The sequence below is a fragment of the Vitis riparia genome, chromosome 4 (assembly GCF_004353265.1).
Source record: "Vitis riparia cultivar Riparia Gloire de Montpellier isolate 1030 chromosome 4, EGFV_Vit.rip_1.0, whole genome shotgun sequence".
Lineage (NCBI taxonomy): Eukaryota > Viridiplantae > Streptophyta > Magnoliopsida > Vitales > Vitaceae > Vitis > Vitis riparia.
In genome coordinates this window covers 7406230-7421103 of record NC_048434.1, presented here as the reverse complement: position 1 = coordinate 7421103, position 14874 = coordinate 7406230, and the positions used below count along the sequence as shown (strand labels likewise).

Below are 14874 nucleotides of genomic sequence, written 5' to 3'. Positions count from 1 at the left end.
TCTACCATGTGTGCTTGAGGCCTTTGTTGCCCTCCACGGTTTCCCCATTCACGACTTGGTGGTATACCATTCAGCTTCCAACACTTCTCTTTTGTGTGCCTTGGTTTCTTGCAAAAGGTGCACCAGAGATTGTCCTTGTTCTCCTTCCACTGATTGTCTCTACCTAAGTGTTTAGGCAAATCATTCTTTCCTTGCTCTGAATATTCTGTTTTTGCAACTAGGGTTGATCCATCCAAGGTTTGTGGTTCAAGCATAACACTCCTTCGGCTTTCCTTGCCTCAAATCAGTGCCATCACCTCATTAAAGTAGGGAACCTCCTGCTTGCCAAGAATCTGGATTCTCACTTGATCAAATTCTAGGTTGAGCCCAACAAGAAAATCATAGACTTTATCTTGTTCAATGAAATCCTTTAGAACAATGGCATCCTCAGGACATTTGGTTTTTATCACCCTATAATGACCAAGTTCTTGCCACAAAGCTTTCAATTGATTGGCATATTCAATAATTGTTTTACTTCCCTATTTTGTAGCAATCGTCTTCACCTTAACCTCATATACTTGAGTCGCATCTCTAGCCTTTGAATACGTCTGTTGGATTGCATCCCAAATATCCTTAGCCGTAGCCAAGAACATACATGTGTCGCTAATCTAAGGAGTTATAGAATTCCACAGCCATGCCATAATCATAGAATCTTCTTCATCCCATGCTTCAAAACGGGGATCTCCTAGTTTCGACCTTGTACCCATAAGATGGTCGATCTTCCCTTTCCCTTTCAGCACAGTGTGAACAAGTTGAGACCATTTAAGGTAATTTTTTTCATCCAACCTATACGCAACCTAAATGTTTTGCAATTCCCCGGGTTGTTGAGATCGAACAATCTCCTCCGATTGTGTTGTAGTAGTCGTCTCTGCAACCTTCGACATCTTCCACGAAAAAACTTGTTCTCTTGGGAATTAAGGTAGATCGCGAAACAAAAAAAAACAAACAACAACAATGAAGGCTGGTAAAGAACACGTGAATAAAAAAAAATCCAGCTATGAAGGCCAGAAAAAATGGCGATGAAGGCTAGAATGATGCCCAGGTTTTAAAAACCTACTACTCTGATACCATGACATGAAATATGGGATGAAAAATAATAAGTTCTAGTTTTTAGATTGACTATACACACGGTTTATATAGGAAATTGCAAGAGAATAAATAGGAAACAAGAGACATAATAGGAAATTAACTTATTCTTACATCATAAAACTATCTATTTACAGAAATAGGAAACTAACATAATAGGAAAATAATTCTCCTATTCTATTTACAGCTCAATTACAACCTATTTACAACTCGACATGTATATACTTTGCATCCTAGGCAATGCACATAGTAAAAATTCAGTTCAATTTTTCCACATGGTTTTAGAGCTCTAGGCTTTTTTCTTTTTTCTTTTCTTCTTTTTCTTTTTTTGCCTTAATTGCCACAAAAAAAAAAAAAAAGAATTGCAAGGTCATCATTGCTAGCAAAAAAGCTCCTTAGCCTTCGCTAAATATTCTTTATCATTCCCTTTAATTCAAACCTGTTTTTTTTATAAAAAAAAATAATAATTCCTCCACCCTTCCCATCCAATATGTTTGCAACCTCTAAAATTGCCCATGCAATCAAAACCAATGTTGATCTCAATATCAAAGCCACCCAACATTCAGCTAAAGAATGCCAGAATGTGCAAGCCTCCTTTAGGTTCAATGACTGCAAGTACCTGGCTTGGTCACAACTTGTGAGGACCATTCTAAAGAGCAAAGGAAAGTTAAGTCACCTAATAAGCCCTATGCCCAGTGAACATTATTCTAAAATTGCAGCTTGGGATAAGAAGGATTCAATGATCATGTCTTGGCTTTGGAATTCAATACAATCATAAATAAGTGAGACGTGTATGTTCCTCACAACAACAAGGGAGATATGGGAGGTTGTCAAACAAACCTATTCCAAAGTGTAAGATGCTTCTCAGATTTATGAGATAAAGACCAAAAATTACAGCCACCAAGAATCAATTTATCCTTTATTGAGTATCACAACACAATGAAAAGTTTGTGGCTCGAATTAGATTATTATCAGGATTTTTAAATGAAGTGCAGTGATGATGCAACAATGATGCAAAAATTTGTTGAAAGAGAGGATTTTTTAATTCCTTACTAATCTTAATGTGGAATATGATCAAGTGAGGGTCCAGTTCTTGGTGGGAATCACTAGCGTCATTGAATAAGGTTTTTTCAATCATGAGGCTGAAGAAGGAAGAAGAATTGTTATGCTTGATTCCCTTAACATGGAAGGCTCAAGTTTTACCACTACGAAACCAAATGTTGGCGGCCAATCTAATTTAGGTAGTGGAGTGACAACTGAAGTTGGAAGGAGTGAACAACCAAGGCCACCGAGTAATAAGGACAACCTTTTGTGTAATTATTGCAAGAATCCAAGGCATACTAAGGAGAATTGCTGGGAAACTCCATGGGAAACCACAGTCCTTCGATAGGAACAATGGGAACCTCAATGCTCAATTTGGACAACAAGGTAAACAAGCCAATATTGCTCATTCTAAAGGCAATTCCCACCAGTAGAATGTAATTTGTAACACAATATAGAATGGAAGAGATTGAGCAACTCCAAGGTCTAGTTACATCATTTGATAAGCCTAATGTCCATTGTTCCTTGGCACAATCAAGTAAGTATTCTCCATCTCATGCCTTTTGTGCCTCTAAGGACTTCTTTTGGTGCTTGAGCAATTGACCTAGGTGCAACATACCATATGACAAACTCCTCTCATACAATTCACTTCATATAGCCTTAGCCCCAAAAACCAAAAAATCAAAATAGACGATGAGAAATTAGCCACCATGGCTGATCAAGGATCAATTGACTTAACCTAATCTCTTTCACTAAAATCTATGTTACATGTTCCTAAGCTATTAGTTAATCTTTTATAAATTCACCATATTACAAAGACCTTAACTGTAGTGTGACCATTTTTTCCAAGTTATTGCATATTTCAGGACCAGGTCACAAAGAGAATGATTGGGCATGATAAGGAAAAGAAGTAATATTGTCTCCTTGAAATGGATAATTGCAGTAATATCGTCTCCTTTTGACTCATCTTTTCAAGAAATTTTTATTCAATAAAGCTGATATTTGAGTACATCACCTTCATGCAGGACATCCTTCATTTTCAAAATTAAAAACAATGTTTCCTTTGTTATTTAAGAGTGTGGATGCTAATTACTTTAATTGTGAAGTGTATCAATTGGCCAAACACCATCGTGTTTCTTTTCCATTGACAAATATAACATCTTTTACTCTTTTTACTTTAATTCTTCTCGCATTCCTAATGTTAATAGGCCTCATTGGTTTTTTTTCTTTTGTTGATGATTGCTCTAGAATTACATAGATATTTCTTCTAAAAAATAAATCTAATATGAGTTGTGTTTCCAGCATTCATAAAATGATTAGTAATCAATTCGAAGTTCAGATCAAAAGTATAAGATCTAACCAATGGAAGAGAGTATTTTAACCAAATCTGGTCACCCTTTCTTCAAAAAAGTAAGGATTGTTTATCAGTCTTCCTATATTGACACCCCACAACAAAATGGGGTTATTGAAAGAAAACACCGTCATCTCCTTAAAGTAACTCAAGCCTTGTTCCAGAAAAATGTTCCAAAGGCTTTCCCAAGGGAAGCAATTCTAAATGCAACATGCTCAATCAATCAATTACATTTGTAGAATTTAGGCAACAAAACTTCAGTTGTTTTTTTCTGAGTTTTTCCCCAATTTCAAAATTTAAATCAAATTCATCCAAAGGTATTTGGTTGTCATTGTTTTATACATGTTCCTACCGATCATTGTAGTAAATCCTCGAGCTCATAAGTGTTGTTTATTTTTTTTTATTATTATTATTATTTTTATTCCCCAACTAATAGGGGATATAAATGTTACCATTTAACCTTAAAAAAGATGTTTGTATCCATGGATGTTACTTTTGTAGAAAGCCTAACTTTCTTTCCTACCCCTCATCTTTAGGGGGAGTCATTACTAGAAGACAAGGGGAACTTAAATGTGTCCCTTGATCTACCTACTCTTCAAGATACCAACAAGAACCCAAAACCCGCTATACCAAGTCCTCCTATTGTTGTTCTGACTAGTGGCCCTCCACCACTAGTCAATATTCCTAAAACAACCATTAACTTGCCTCCAGAAAATGAGTAAGAGGGGGTTGGCACACACTACCATTGTGAGTTTATTCAAAAAAGAGATTGTTGCCTTCCTATCTAGTGCAAGTCCAAGACTCTAAACCACCAACAAGTACTGACTTTACCCTTATTTTTCTTCATCGTCTTCTAAGAAACAAAGAGAACACACTCAAAAAATGACTACCACTTACCTACCAACCTTTGAGGATTTGTCTATACCTCTTGCTTTTAGGAAAGGACTCAAGAAATGTACCAAGCATGGCATCTACAACTTCATTTCCTTTAATAAATTATCCCCATCACATCAAGCCTTTCCAAAATAAACTGTAGAAGAAGAGAGATAAAGGAATACAAGGTATGAAATTCTTTTCCTTAACTATACCAATTCCCTTTGATTACACGATTGCCTAATTCTCTCATCAGTTACAAAATCACGACTTTTCTAATTTCATTCTTCCACACTCCCCCTCAAGATGGTGAATAGATGGTTTCTATTCCCAACTTGGATACACTTGCTTGAAACTTTGTAGTGCTTAAACCTTTTGTAAGTATATCAGCAAGTTGGTAGTCAGTAGATACATAAAGGAGTACGGATCAATCCATTATCTAGTTTCTCCTTAATAAAATGTTTGTTTATCTCTATGTGTTTCGTTCGATCATATTGTATTGGATTATGTCTAATACTGATTGCAGATTTATTGTCATAATAGAGTTTCATTGGTCCATCCCACTTAATCTTCAAATCTTCCAAATGATCTTCAACCATAATAGTTCACAAACTCTTTGGGTCATTGCGCGAAATTCCATTTCTGCACTAGACCTTGCCACAAACTCTATTTCTTATTTCTCCATGTTACCAAATTCCCATTAAGAAAGGTGCAATACCCGATTGTTGATCTTCTATCAACCACAGATCCAGCATAATCAACGTCTGTGTATACTTCAAGTACTAGACCTAAGTTTCGTTTAAATAGGATGTTCTTTCTTAAAGACTCTTTAAGATATTATAACACTCAATTAGCATCTTGCAAATGAACCTCTTTTGGATGTGTATGAACTGACTAATCACACTCCCAGCATATGTTATATCTAGTCTTATGTGAGAGAGATAAATGAGTCTTCCTACCAAACGTTGATACATCTCTCCTCTTACTAGAACATCTTCCTCAACATCTCAAAGCTTATAATAAGGATCTATTGGTGTGTTTCCTAGTTTACACGCCAACTTCGTTGTTTCCCTGAGGAGGTTCCTTACATATTTCTATTGAGAAATAAAACTTCCCTACTTAGAATGTGCAACTTTGATTCCTATGAAATATTTCAACCTTCCCAACTCTTTAATTTCAAATTCATTGGTCAAGTATTGCCTCAAAGTCGGTCTCTCCTTTTCATCAGATCCCGTCATGATGATGTCGTCTATATATACTAGAAAAGTTATAACTCTCCCTAAATCTGAATGTTTGATGAACAATGTATGATCTCCTTGACTTTGTTTGTATCCCATGTTTTTCATCACTTTAGCAAACCTTTCAAACCATGCCCTTGGAGACTATTTCAACTCGTATAGAGCATTCTTCAGTTTCTCCCAATGAATGCCTTTAAAACTCTTTTCTTTCCACTTCACAAAACCTTCTTCCCGCAAAACCACATTTTAAAGAGTTCATTGCAAAAAGACTTTAAAATACGTTTGCTAAATCTCACTCCACATGATCATAAGTTTTTTGAAAATCAATCTTAAAGACAACCTTTTCTTCTCCTACACACCATTTCTTATCTATCACTTCATAGACTACTAAAAATGCATCAAGATTTTGTCTGCCCTTAATCTCCATAAAAAGGTGTATACTCTAACTTATTTTTAATTCACTTTTTCCCTCCCTCTTTCTTCTTTATTTTCTTTCCATTATCATTCAAACTTTTCATGGTCCAAATGAAGCCTAATGATCAGGTTAGCCATCCTTTTGTAAATTGGACATTAATACTTAATGGGAATATGATCGATGTTGCTTTACAATTGACACAAAAAATGCACTTGACACTTTATTATTTTACATTCCTATTGCACACCTATTATTGCATTTGACACACAACCATCATTTTCATATTTAATTTTTGAGTCTCATAGCAAAAAAATTGCACTTAATGCAAGTGAAAAAAAAAAAAAAAAACCTTTTGATAGGTACCGAATTGATTAACAGGCGCCAAGAAAAGGGGGGTGCAACCCATGTACACATGTAAATGGGAATAGAAATACCTGATTTAACTTCTTTGCTAACTGGGGAATGCCGCAACAATCAGACAGACCATGATACACCTTCGATAAGTATGGCATTCAACAAGTGAAGAACATTCAGGATCAACTCAAAATTTTGTAAGAATTAATCAAGAGCAATATTTGGTGAAGTGAAAAGTACAGGATGATCATGGAAGAACTGGTCCTCATAAGCAAGTGCTTCTGAAATGCTACGGTTTTGATTTAGGTCCTGCAACAAACGAAAGAATGTAAATTTAGCACCTCTAGTCCAATCAAAATTCATGATAGAGGCTATATATCTAAGATGGCACATGCTTATGGTAATCATAGGGCATAATTGGTAGCAGAAATTAAATTGGTTTTCAGAAATGTTTTTATTAACAAAAATGTGAACAATAAACACATTCATTTTGGATATTTTCAATTGCTAGTGTACCAGCATTTTTTAAAACATGAAAACAACATTTTAATGTTTTCTAAAATTGACCTATTTTCATAAATGTTTTTTCAAAACATGTAGCCAACACTTTTGTGTTATTTTCGTTTTTTCCATTCTTAAAAATAGAATAATAGTTTTCATTTCTACTACCAAACACATACATAAAAATCTATAAAGAAAATTACATTCCAATTCCACTTACAAATGCTCTTCAAAAATATATAACTCTTAAGAACTATCACACTTGGACCCTCCGACTTCACCTAGTGTACCCATGTCAGCAAGGCAAGACATGGGTATGGGCATGGGATCTTTATGGGACAGTCCTATTTTGCATTGGATCCAACTATTTTATTTTGATTTTTTTTAATTTTAGCTTACTTGGCAAATAATTACATTGAAAAAATATAGTCTACTAGAATGAACATTTATAAAAATATTTATGAATAAGAAAGAAAAGATATGAAAAAATATAAAAAAAGAGTTTTTATCAAAAGTAACTTTATTTGTGAATTTTCTTTCCTTCTTTCATTATACTATATCCAAGATTCTATATCCATCATTGAAATCCTTTTTGGTTGAATCCATGTATTCTAAAATTGTAGGAGAAACACATAGACACATAGACACATAGACACATTGACACATTCTCATACTCGACACACTCGAACCCATGCAGCATAACTCGAAACATGCACTTGATGTGATGCTACATACTTCTAAGGGACTTATAGATTTTAAAGCACAGTAACAGATTTAAGTAAAAGAAACAAGAAAAAAGAAAAAAGATTACTATTAGTATGCAGTTTGGAGCTTAAGACTAAATAACAGCAAGATGGCCTGCATCAAAAATCAAAAAAGTGGTTAAGAAAGTAGTTGGGACACGTGAACACTCAAGGGAGCACTTAAGTTGCCTAATCATACAAACCAAAAAACACTCGAGTGTTGCAACAAGATGCTCAAGCAACCAAAGCGCTCAAGCAGCCATATCAAGCACTCAAGTTGGTGCACATTTTCCAAGAAAAATATGATTTTAATTTTATAAAATCATATTTTTTATTTAACTCTCTTTACTATTATAATTCAACTTAAAAACTTAGGGTTTGTCAATATATCCCTTGTTCACAATAGTGAAACAGGCCAGAAAATTCACTTGTATATTTTGTAGGTTTTTTTAGGTTACATCCTAGCTGATATATATATATATATATACAAGAGTCCTATATTAGGAAGTTAACTATATAGAAATAATTACTATAAATCAGCCTATAAAGTAGGCACTAATACTACAATCCTAACTTATCCTAATATAGAATTAGTTAACCTCTAGAATACATTACAAACATCCCTAAGCTTTATTCATTGTCTTAGATACACCTATAACTAAACATTGCCATTACTCTACCTTGAACCCAAAACTCTTAAAAACCTTTCAAGACCTTTCTTGAAAGTTCTCTTGGTTCAAAGGTTAACGGTTGTCAATCACATCCCCTCATTACGGTTTTAAGGCAATAAACTAAGGAGTATGAGGTGTTATGTCAAGAATGAGAAAGCAAAGGGTAGTTGCTAATGTCCAAATCAGGTGAAAACTCATACTTGCTTTTCGAATTAGTGGATTATATTTGTGGTCAACTGAGACTCATTCTTTTACACCTATGAAAGTTTTTGTAGATGGTTTTGATGTATATTGTGTGTCCCGATTCTTGTGCTATGATTTTTCATAGTGTATTATAAAATTAGGCTTAAAATATTTTGATTACCTATCCCTTTCTCCAAGTAATTTTAGGGTTGAAGAACTCACTTTCACAAATAAATGATTAAATTCAATTTACTCAAGTCAATTTCTTCTAAAAGATCTAATAAATAGAAACTAAAATCTTATGGCCAATTAAGGCATACTATGGGCTATTGGACTATGCTAGACAGAACCTCCAAAGAGAAGCCATTTGCAAATAGTGCACAACCTTTTCCAATAAAAGCTCTTAGTCGTTTTGCTCTTACTCATGGTAGATTAGTACCTTGTCAAACAATCCTCTTCTTATTTGTAGGCAAATAGAGACCATTATTAAGAAAAAACCCAATAAAAGGAGTACAACTCAAACAAATAGGAAGCATACAAAGAGCATTAAAAGGCCAAAAAAAAAAACGAGGAAACAAGAAAAGAAAAGTCAAGCATTCCTTACTAGCAACCCAATTTAATAATAAAATCAAACAAAAAACAATTGTCAAACACTAAGGTAACCCTTAAGCACTTAAGGTAAGAATTGAGGAAAAACCATTTAAACCTCCAAACTAGCCATTCCACCTCCCAAAAATCTCTAATTGTGCTCAACCTAGATGCAACCAAAAGTACAAAAAGTATCTTTTGAAATTTATATGTTGAACTTAATTTAACAACTTCATAAAATAAAAATAATAATAATAATAATAATTAAAGTTTGAAAAGTGTTCATATTACAAATTTGTCCTTAAAGTTACTAGTATAAATTGAAAATATTGAATTATAAATTTGTATATAACACATATTTTTGGTAGGCAATCAAAGCATTGTATAAATAAGCACAAAAAAACAACACACTAAGTGCACAAGACATACACAAAGAGAGCTCAACTGGCCTTAGGGCTTCCATTGAGTGATTCTTTTAAATCAGTGCTCATTTAGGATAGAACGGAAGAATGATTTCACAAAAAACTATCTATCTAGAAAAAACTATTTTTCTAAAGGGGGTAGGCATATTGATTGAAGCACATTATCCAGCTTTCTTATGTATATAACACATCTAAAGTAACCTATATAAATATTGTTTTATTTTTAACATAATATTAAGTTAATCTATACAAGGTCAACCATAAAATTCAGCTATTTTAGGCTATGTGGGAATTGTGAGTTTAAAAATTTTCTAGCAAAGTGGCGGTTGAAAAGCCAAAAAGGAAAAACTAAGAACATGTGTCAAATTTGGATTGAAAAATTCAAAGAAGTTTAGTAATCAAATAAGTGAGTTGAATTCATGTCATGTGGGCTTTACCATAGATAATTTCTTAGGAAGTTAGATAAGTCTTGTCTATTATTAAAATTAATAATTTCAGTTTTGAAGAATTAATTATGTTGGCAAAAATATGAGTATAAGATCTTCGTATCATTAGAAATTAAAAATTATTGAGAAATAGGAAATTTAATTTAGAAAAAAAAAATTCAAAATAGTTGAAAACACAAGTATATTTATGATGAATTTAATTTTTGGAAAATGGAAATATGTTTGAGGATTTGTAAAAGAGAGAAAGAAAAAATAAAAAAATGACTGAAAGTGGCATTAAAACCACTACACAAATAAAAATAATAATAATAAATATATATATATATATATACACACACAAAAGCATATACATTAAAGTGGTGTGAAGGCCATTGGGAGAAAAGAAAAAGGAAAATGAGAGAGAGGGAAAAAGCATATACATTAAAGTGGTGTGAAGGCCATTGGGAGAAAAGAAAAAGGAAAATGAGAGAGAGGGGGAGAAGCAGGGGGATAGCTGGGAGTGGAGAGCAAGGAAAAAAAAAAAGGAGAAAATGTTTGTGGATCCTTAGTAGGTCAACTGGCAAATCAAATATGGTCTGTTTCACATGAAATTTTAGGAGAGTATTCCATTTTCCTTTGGGAACATTGTTGTAGAATCTAAGTTTGAAGTTAATAATTGGATTTTTGGTAGGATAGTTTATCCCTAGAATTTCTACTTGATATATTTTAGAAAAAAACAAATTATAGATCATCTTATTGTGAGATAGATCTGTTTATACTTGAGATTCTTGCATGTGACTTGGTATATGATCATTGTTTAAATTTTATTTCTTGATGATTTATGAATTGTTGGTTAAAGGAAATAATGAAATGGTTATTTGTTGATGATATACTTATGAGAATTGAAGAAAAAAATTATTGGTAGTGAATGTTGAGACGATTAGACAATGTTTGAAAAATAAAAATATATTTTGGAAACAATAGTTTCTAATATGTGAGTACAATGCATTGCATTTGCATCATAATTTTTGAGAAAAAAATAATGATGAAAGGTTTTGTGAAATGGAAAAAATAAATATAAATAAAATAAAATAATAATAATAATAATAATAATAATAATAAGGGAAAAAGAAGGGCCCTAGGAGAGGACTAATAAAAAAGGGAGCAAGATCCCTAGTGTAAAAGATACAAAAATTTACTCCGAGAAGACTCCGAATGGGGAGTGCATTTGAATACAGAAAAGTATCCTTTGGTGAAAATCCAAAAATAACAGTGCATTGTATGATTGAGTATTACATCTCCGTTTGCAATTTTACATTTTTTTTTAATGAGTTGCATTTGCATTTTAACTTAATTATCAAGATGTGTGTTTGTTGTATATTTGGGTTAAGATAAAATATTTGGATTAATGTTTGAAGTTTTATTTTTAAGTATAAATGTTTATTTTAATATACTTAGCCCTTAATGGTTACCTACTAACCTTCTTGGGTTGGTGTAAGGCATCATAATGAACAATGTGAAAATGCTTATCTTTTCCTTATTGAAAATTTTTAAATCCAGATATTGTTCCTAAGAACCCTCAAGTGAATGAGGGAGGATTTCAATATGTCCTCTGTTCAGGAGCTACTTAGAAATATTATTCACTTTTGTTAAACTTTTGGACTTGTATTAGTTTGGTGAAATTGAGTATATGTAATTTGATTATACTTTGGTTGGTTGTGAACGAACAGTAGGAACTTTTTATATAGAAATGGTGGTACAACCTTTGATGATTATCTCAAGTTGGACATTAATGGCATTTATGAGTTAGTGAAAACTAGTGACAAGAAAAAAAAAATAGGGTTTTCAAGTTGATTGCCAACTTGGATTAGGAGTAACCCTTAGGGTCAAACCTTTGACCTAGAATCACGGGTCAAGTTCTAGATTACCTAAAATTTGGATTGTGACAACGACTTATTAGAGCCATGGTTGCAATAATACCTTGGGGATAGTGTTTGTGTGTGTTGGCAAATCAAATCAAATCAGATTTGATTTGATTAGGAGATTTGAATTAGTCAAAGTTATTTATTTTAAATTTGGCTATTATTTCTGATTGTTAGGATTTGGTTCTAAATTGCTTTTAATTTCAAATAAAGTCAGATTGTGTGGTATGTATCAATTTGCAATGATCCTAAGAGTGTGTTTAGGGATTTGTTGTTAGTCCTTGGTCGTCCCTAGACCATTTAAATGTATTACCTTCAGTTGAATAAAATAACGCAACATTAGTATTCAAATTGTATTAAGTGTGTATTGTTATGCATATGCTTTTATTTATGTATTTATTTATTTAATTAGTTGTTTATAAGTTCATTTATTTATCTATTTTTTACTTGTGTTTGATAACCTTGGTGTAATGTCTATTTATGATAGCAAGATGTGATAATATAATGACTATGACAGACTATGTCTTATGGCTATATGGAAAAAATATTGTAATAGATATTAAAATTATTAGATTATTTTATGTGAATATATTCTGCTCACCTTGGAGTGTGATTAGATCAGGTCTTGTTTGGTATCTAAAAATGGCAGGAAAACCAAGACAAAGGAGAACTGAAAGAATGAGGAAATTGATTTAGTTAGAGAGAAAGAAGTAAGAAGGGAACTACGGGAAACTACACAATTGCTAAAAGGCTAGGGCTTAAGGAGATTAAGGGGTACCCAAGCCTAGAAAGATTATGATCATTCTCAAAGGAGAGCTTGTCCAACTAAGGCAGTTATGAGTCAAATGGAGGCTACAAAGAGATTTGTGGTAATGCAACCCCTATCATTTAAGGGGGGGAACCAAATGTTGAGGTGGCAAAAAATTTGTTGAGATGCATAAAAGGAATATTAAAGGGTTTTGATATTCAAGAAGAGAGAAGAGTCAGTTTGGCAACGTATATGTTGGTGGATAAAACAAACTTATGGTGAGAGACAATGAAGAGAATATATGACACAAATGCAATGACTTGAGATCAATTTGAGAGGATCTTTTTGGACAAATATTTTTGGTAAGTGGCTAAGCCATAGTTGTGAAAGGCGCGCCTTGGCTCAGGGCAGCGCAATGCCCCTTCACAAAGGCGTCGCTTAGGCGCACAAGGCGCGACGCGGTCGCCTGACTCGCCTTCGGCCAGGTCCACCCTCCAACCCCTCCTTCTTCTCCTTCTCCTCCTTCTTCTCCTTCTCCTTCTCCTTCTTCTTCTTCTTCTTCCTCTTCCTCTTCCTCTTCCTCTTCAGTCCGTTGGGTTGCAGAGGTTTAGGGCTGAGCCCTAATTTTTTTTTTTACTTTGTGGGTCCAAAACGACGTCGTTTTGACCCTTTTTAATTTTGAAAGGAACAAGCCAAAACGACGTCATTTTAGAGCCTGTTCCTTTTAAAAAAAAAAAACAGACCAAAACGGCGCCGTTTTGGCCCTGTTTTCCTTTCTAGCCCCCTTTTCTAGCATTTTTCAACTCGACACCACTCCCAATCGTGCCCTAGCCTCAGCCGTGCAGTGGAGAAGTGAAGAAGAAGAAGGAGAAAAATAGAGGGAAAATAGTCACGTACCTTCTGTTAGGCGTGCCTTTCACAAATATGATTAGCAAATATGGATTTAGATTTGTTTTTATACTTGGAGTTCTTTATTTTTATGTTTTTTGTTGATTAAATTAAAGTTTTGGATGATATTTGATGATTTATGTGTTTAGGACAAATAAATGATTGTTAAATTTGATTATATTATATAAAAATATATATGTAAATTAGGGTACGTCTCACTTCACTAAAGCCCGCGCCTTAGGTGCGCCTTGCGCCTCAGGCTCTAGGACTACTTTGCGCCTTGGTGCGCCTTGAGCCTTTTAAAACTATGGGCTAAGCATAACAAGAGAATGGAGTTTGAGCATCTCATCTAGGAGACTGTGATAGTGTAAAAGAATGAACTCATTTTTCTAAATTGTCCAGATTTGCTTTAGGCATGATCAATAAGGAAGGGCAAAAGGCAAGGTGGTTCCAACAGGGATTAAGGCTTGCTATCAGAAATAGGGTGGTTCCATTAGCTATAAGGAACTAATATGAGCTAGGCAAAAGAGCCTTGTTTGTTGAAATATAAATGATACCAACCATATTCGAGAGAAGAGGGGAGATAGGAAGGGAAAGCAAAATGTAGGAAAAAACTTCTAAAGGAGGCTTCAAAATCAACAATAGAGGTAATGAGGCCAATAGTATGATGGGCATTTGTCATTTTACATTGGAAGTGAACAAAGTGTTCAAATGGTAGCAACTAGTAAAGCATGTTATGGTTGTGGAGCAAAAGACCATTTGTGGAGGGTTTACCCATTGAGGGTTGCATCTCAAACCTAATTTCAACCTTAAGGAAACCCCAGCAATAACTAGTCTTACCATTTCAGCCTCCCCAAGTTCACTTGCCTCACCACCAGGCACCCTAATTACCCCCAATAGTGCATGGAACTAAGATAGCTACTACAAGTTGCCCAGCTAGATCATCTTAGGGTCAAGTGATAGAGGCAAGAGGAGACAGACATTAACTAGAGTTTTTGCACTAACCCCGATAGAATCTGAGGACAACATCACTTTGGTGGAAGGTATGATTTTGGTATATAGTACCTGGGTGCATGTTTTGTTTGATATTGGTGTAACACATTCTTTTGTCTTTGCATCTTGTGCTTATGCATTGGAGTTGAAAACGAAAAGGGTAGAAAACCTGTTATACATTAAGTCCCTTATGGGCATGAATTCTAGAGTTGATAGAGTATGTAAGGGGTGTATTACTACCTTGGTGGATAGAGTGCTCCAGGTTAATTTAAGGGTTTTACACATAATCGGATATGATGTTATCTTGGGTATGGATTGGTTAACAATATATAGAGCACTTATTAATTGTCATCGCCCTAGGATAATATTATATTCGTTAAATGGATTCGATAT

General features: G+C 33.9%; 1 protein-coding gene across 1 annotated transcript in view; it reads right to left on the bottom strand.

Annotated features, from left to right (window-relative positions):
• LOC117912753 (dynamin-related protein 3A-like) overlaps positions 1-14874 on the bottom strand; it is an 88007-nt gene that overhangs the window by 48351 nt on the left and 24782 nt on the right. Inside the window, exons 5-6 of the mRNA XM_034827447.1 lie at positions 6638-6706; positions 6478-6537 (exon numbers count right to left, since the gene is read on the bottom strand). Of these exons, the coding sequence (XP_034683338.1) occupies positions 6478-6537; positions 6638-6706 (129 nt within the window). The remainder of the gene's footprint in view (positions 1-6477; positions 6538-6637; positions 6707-14874) is intronic.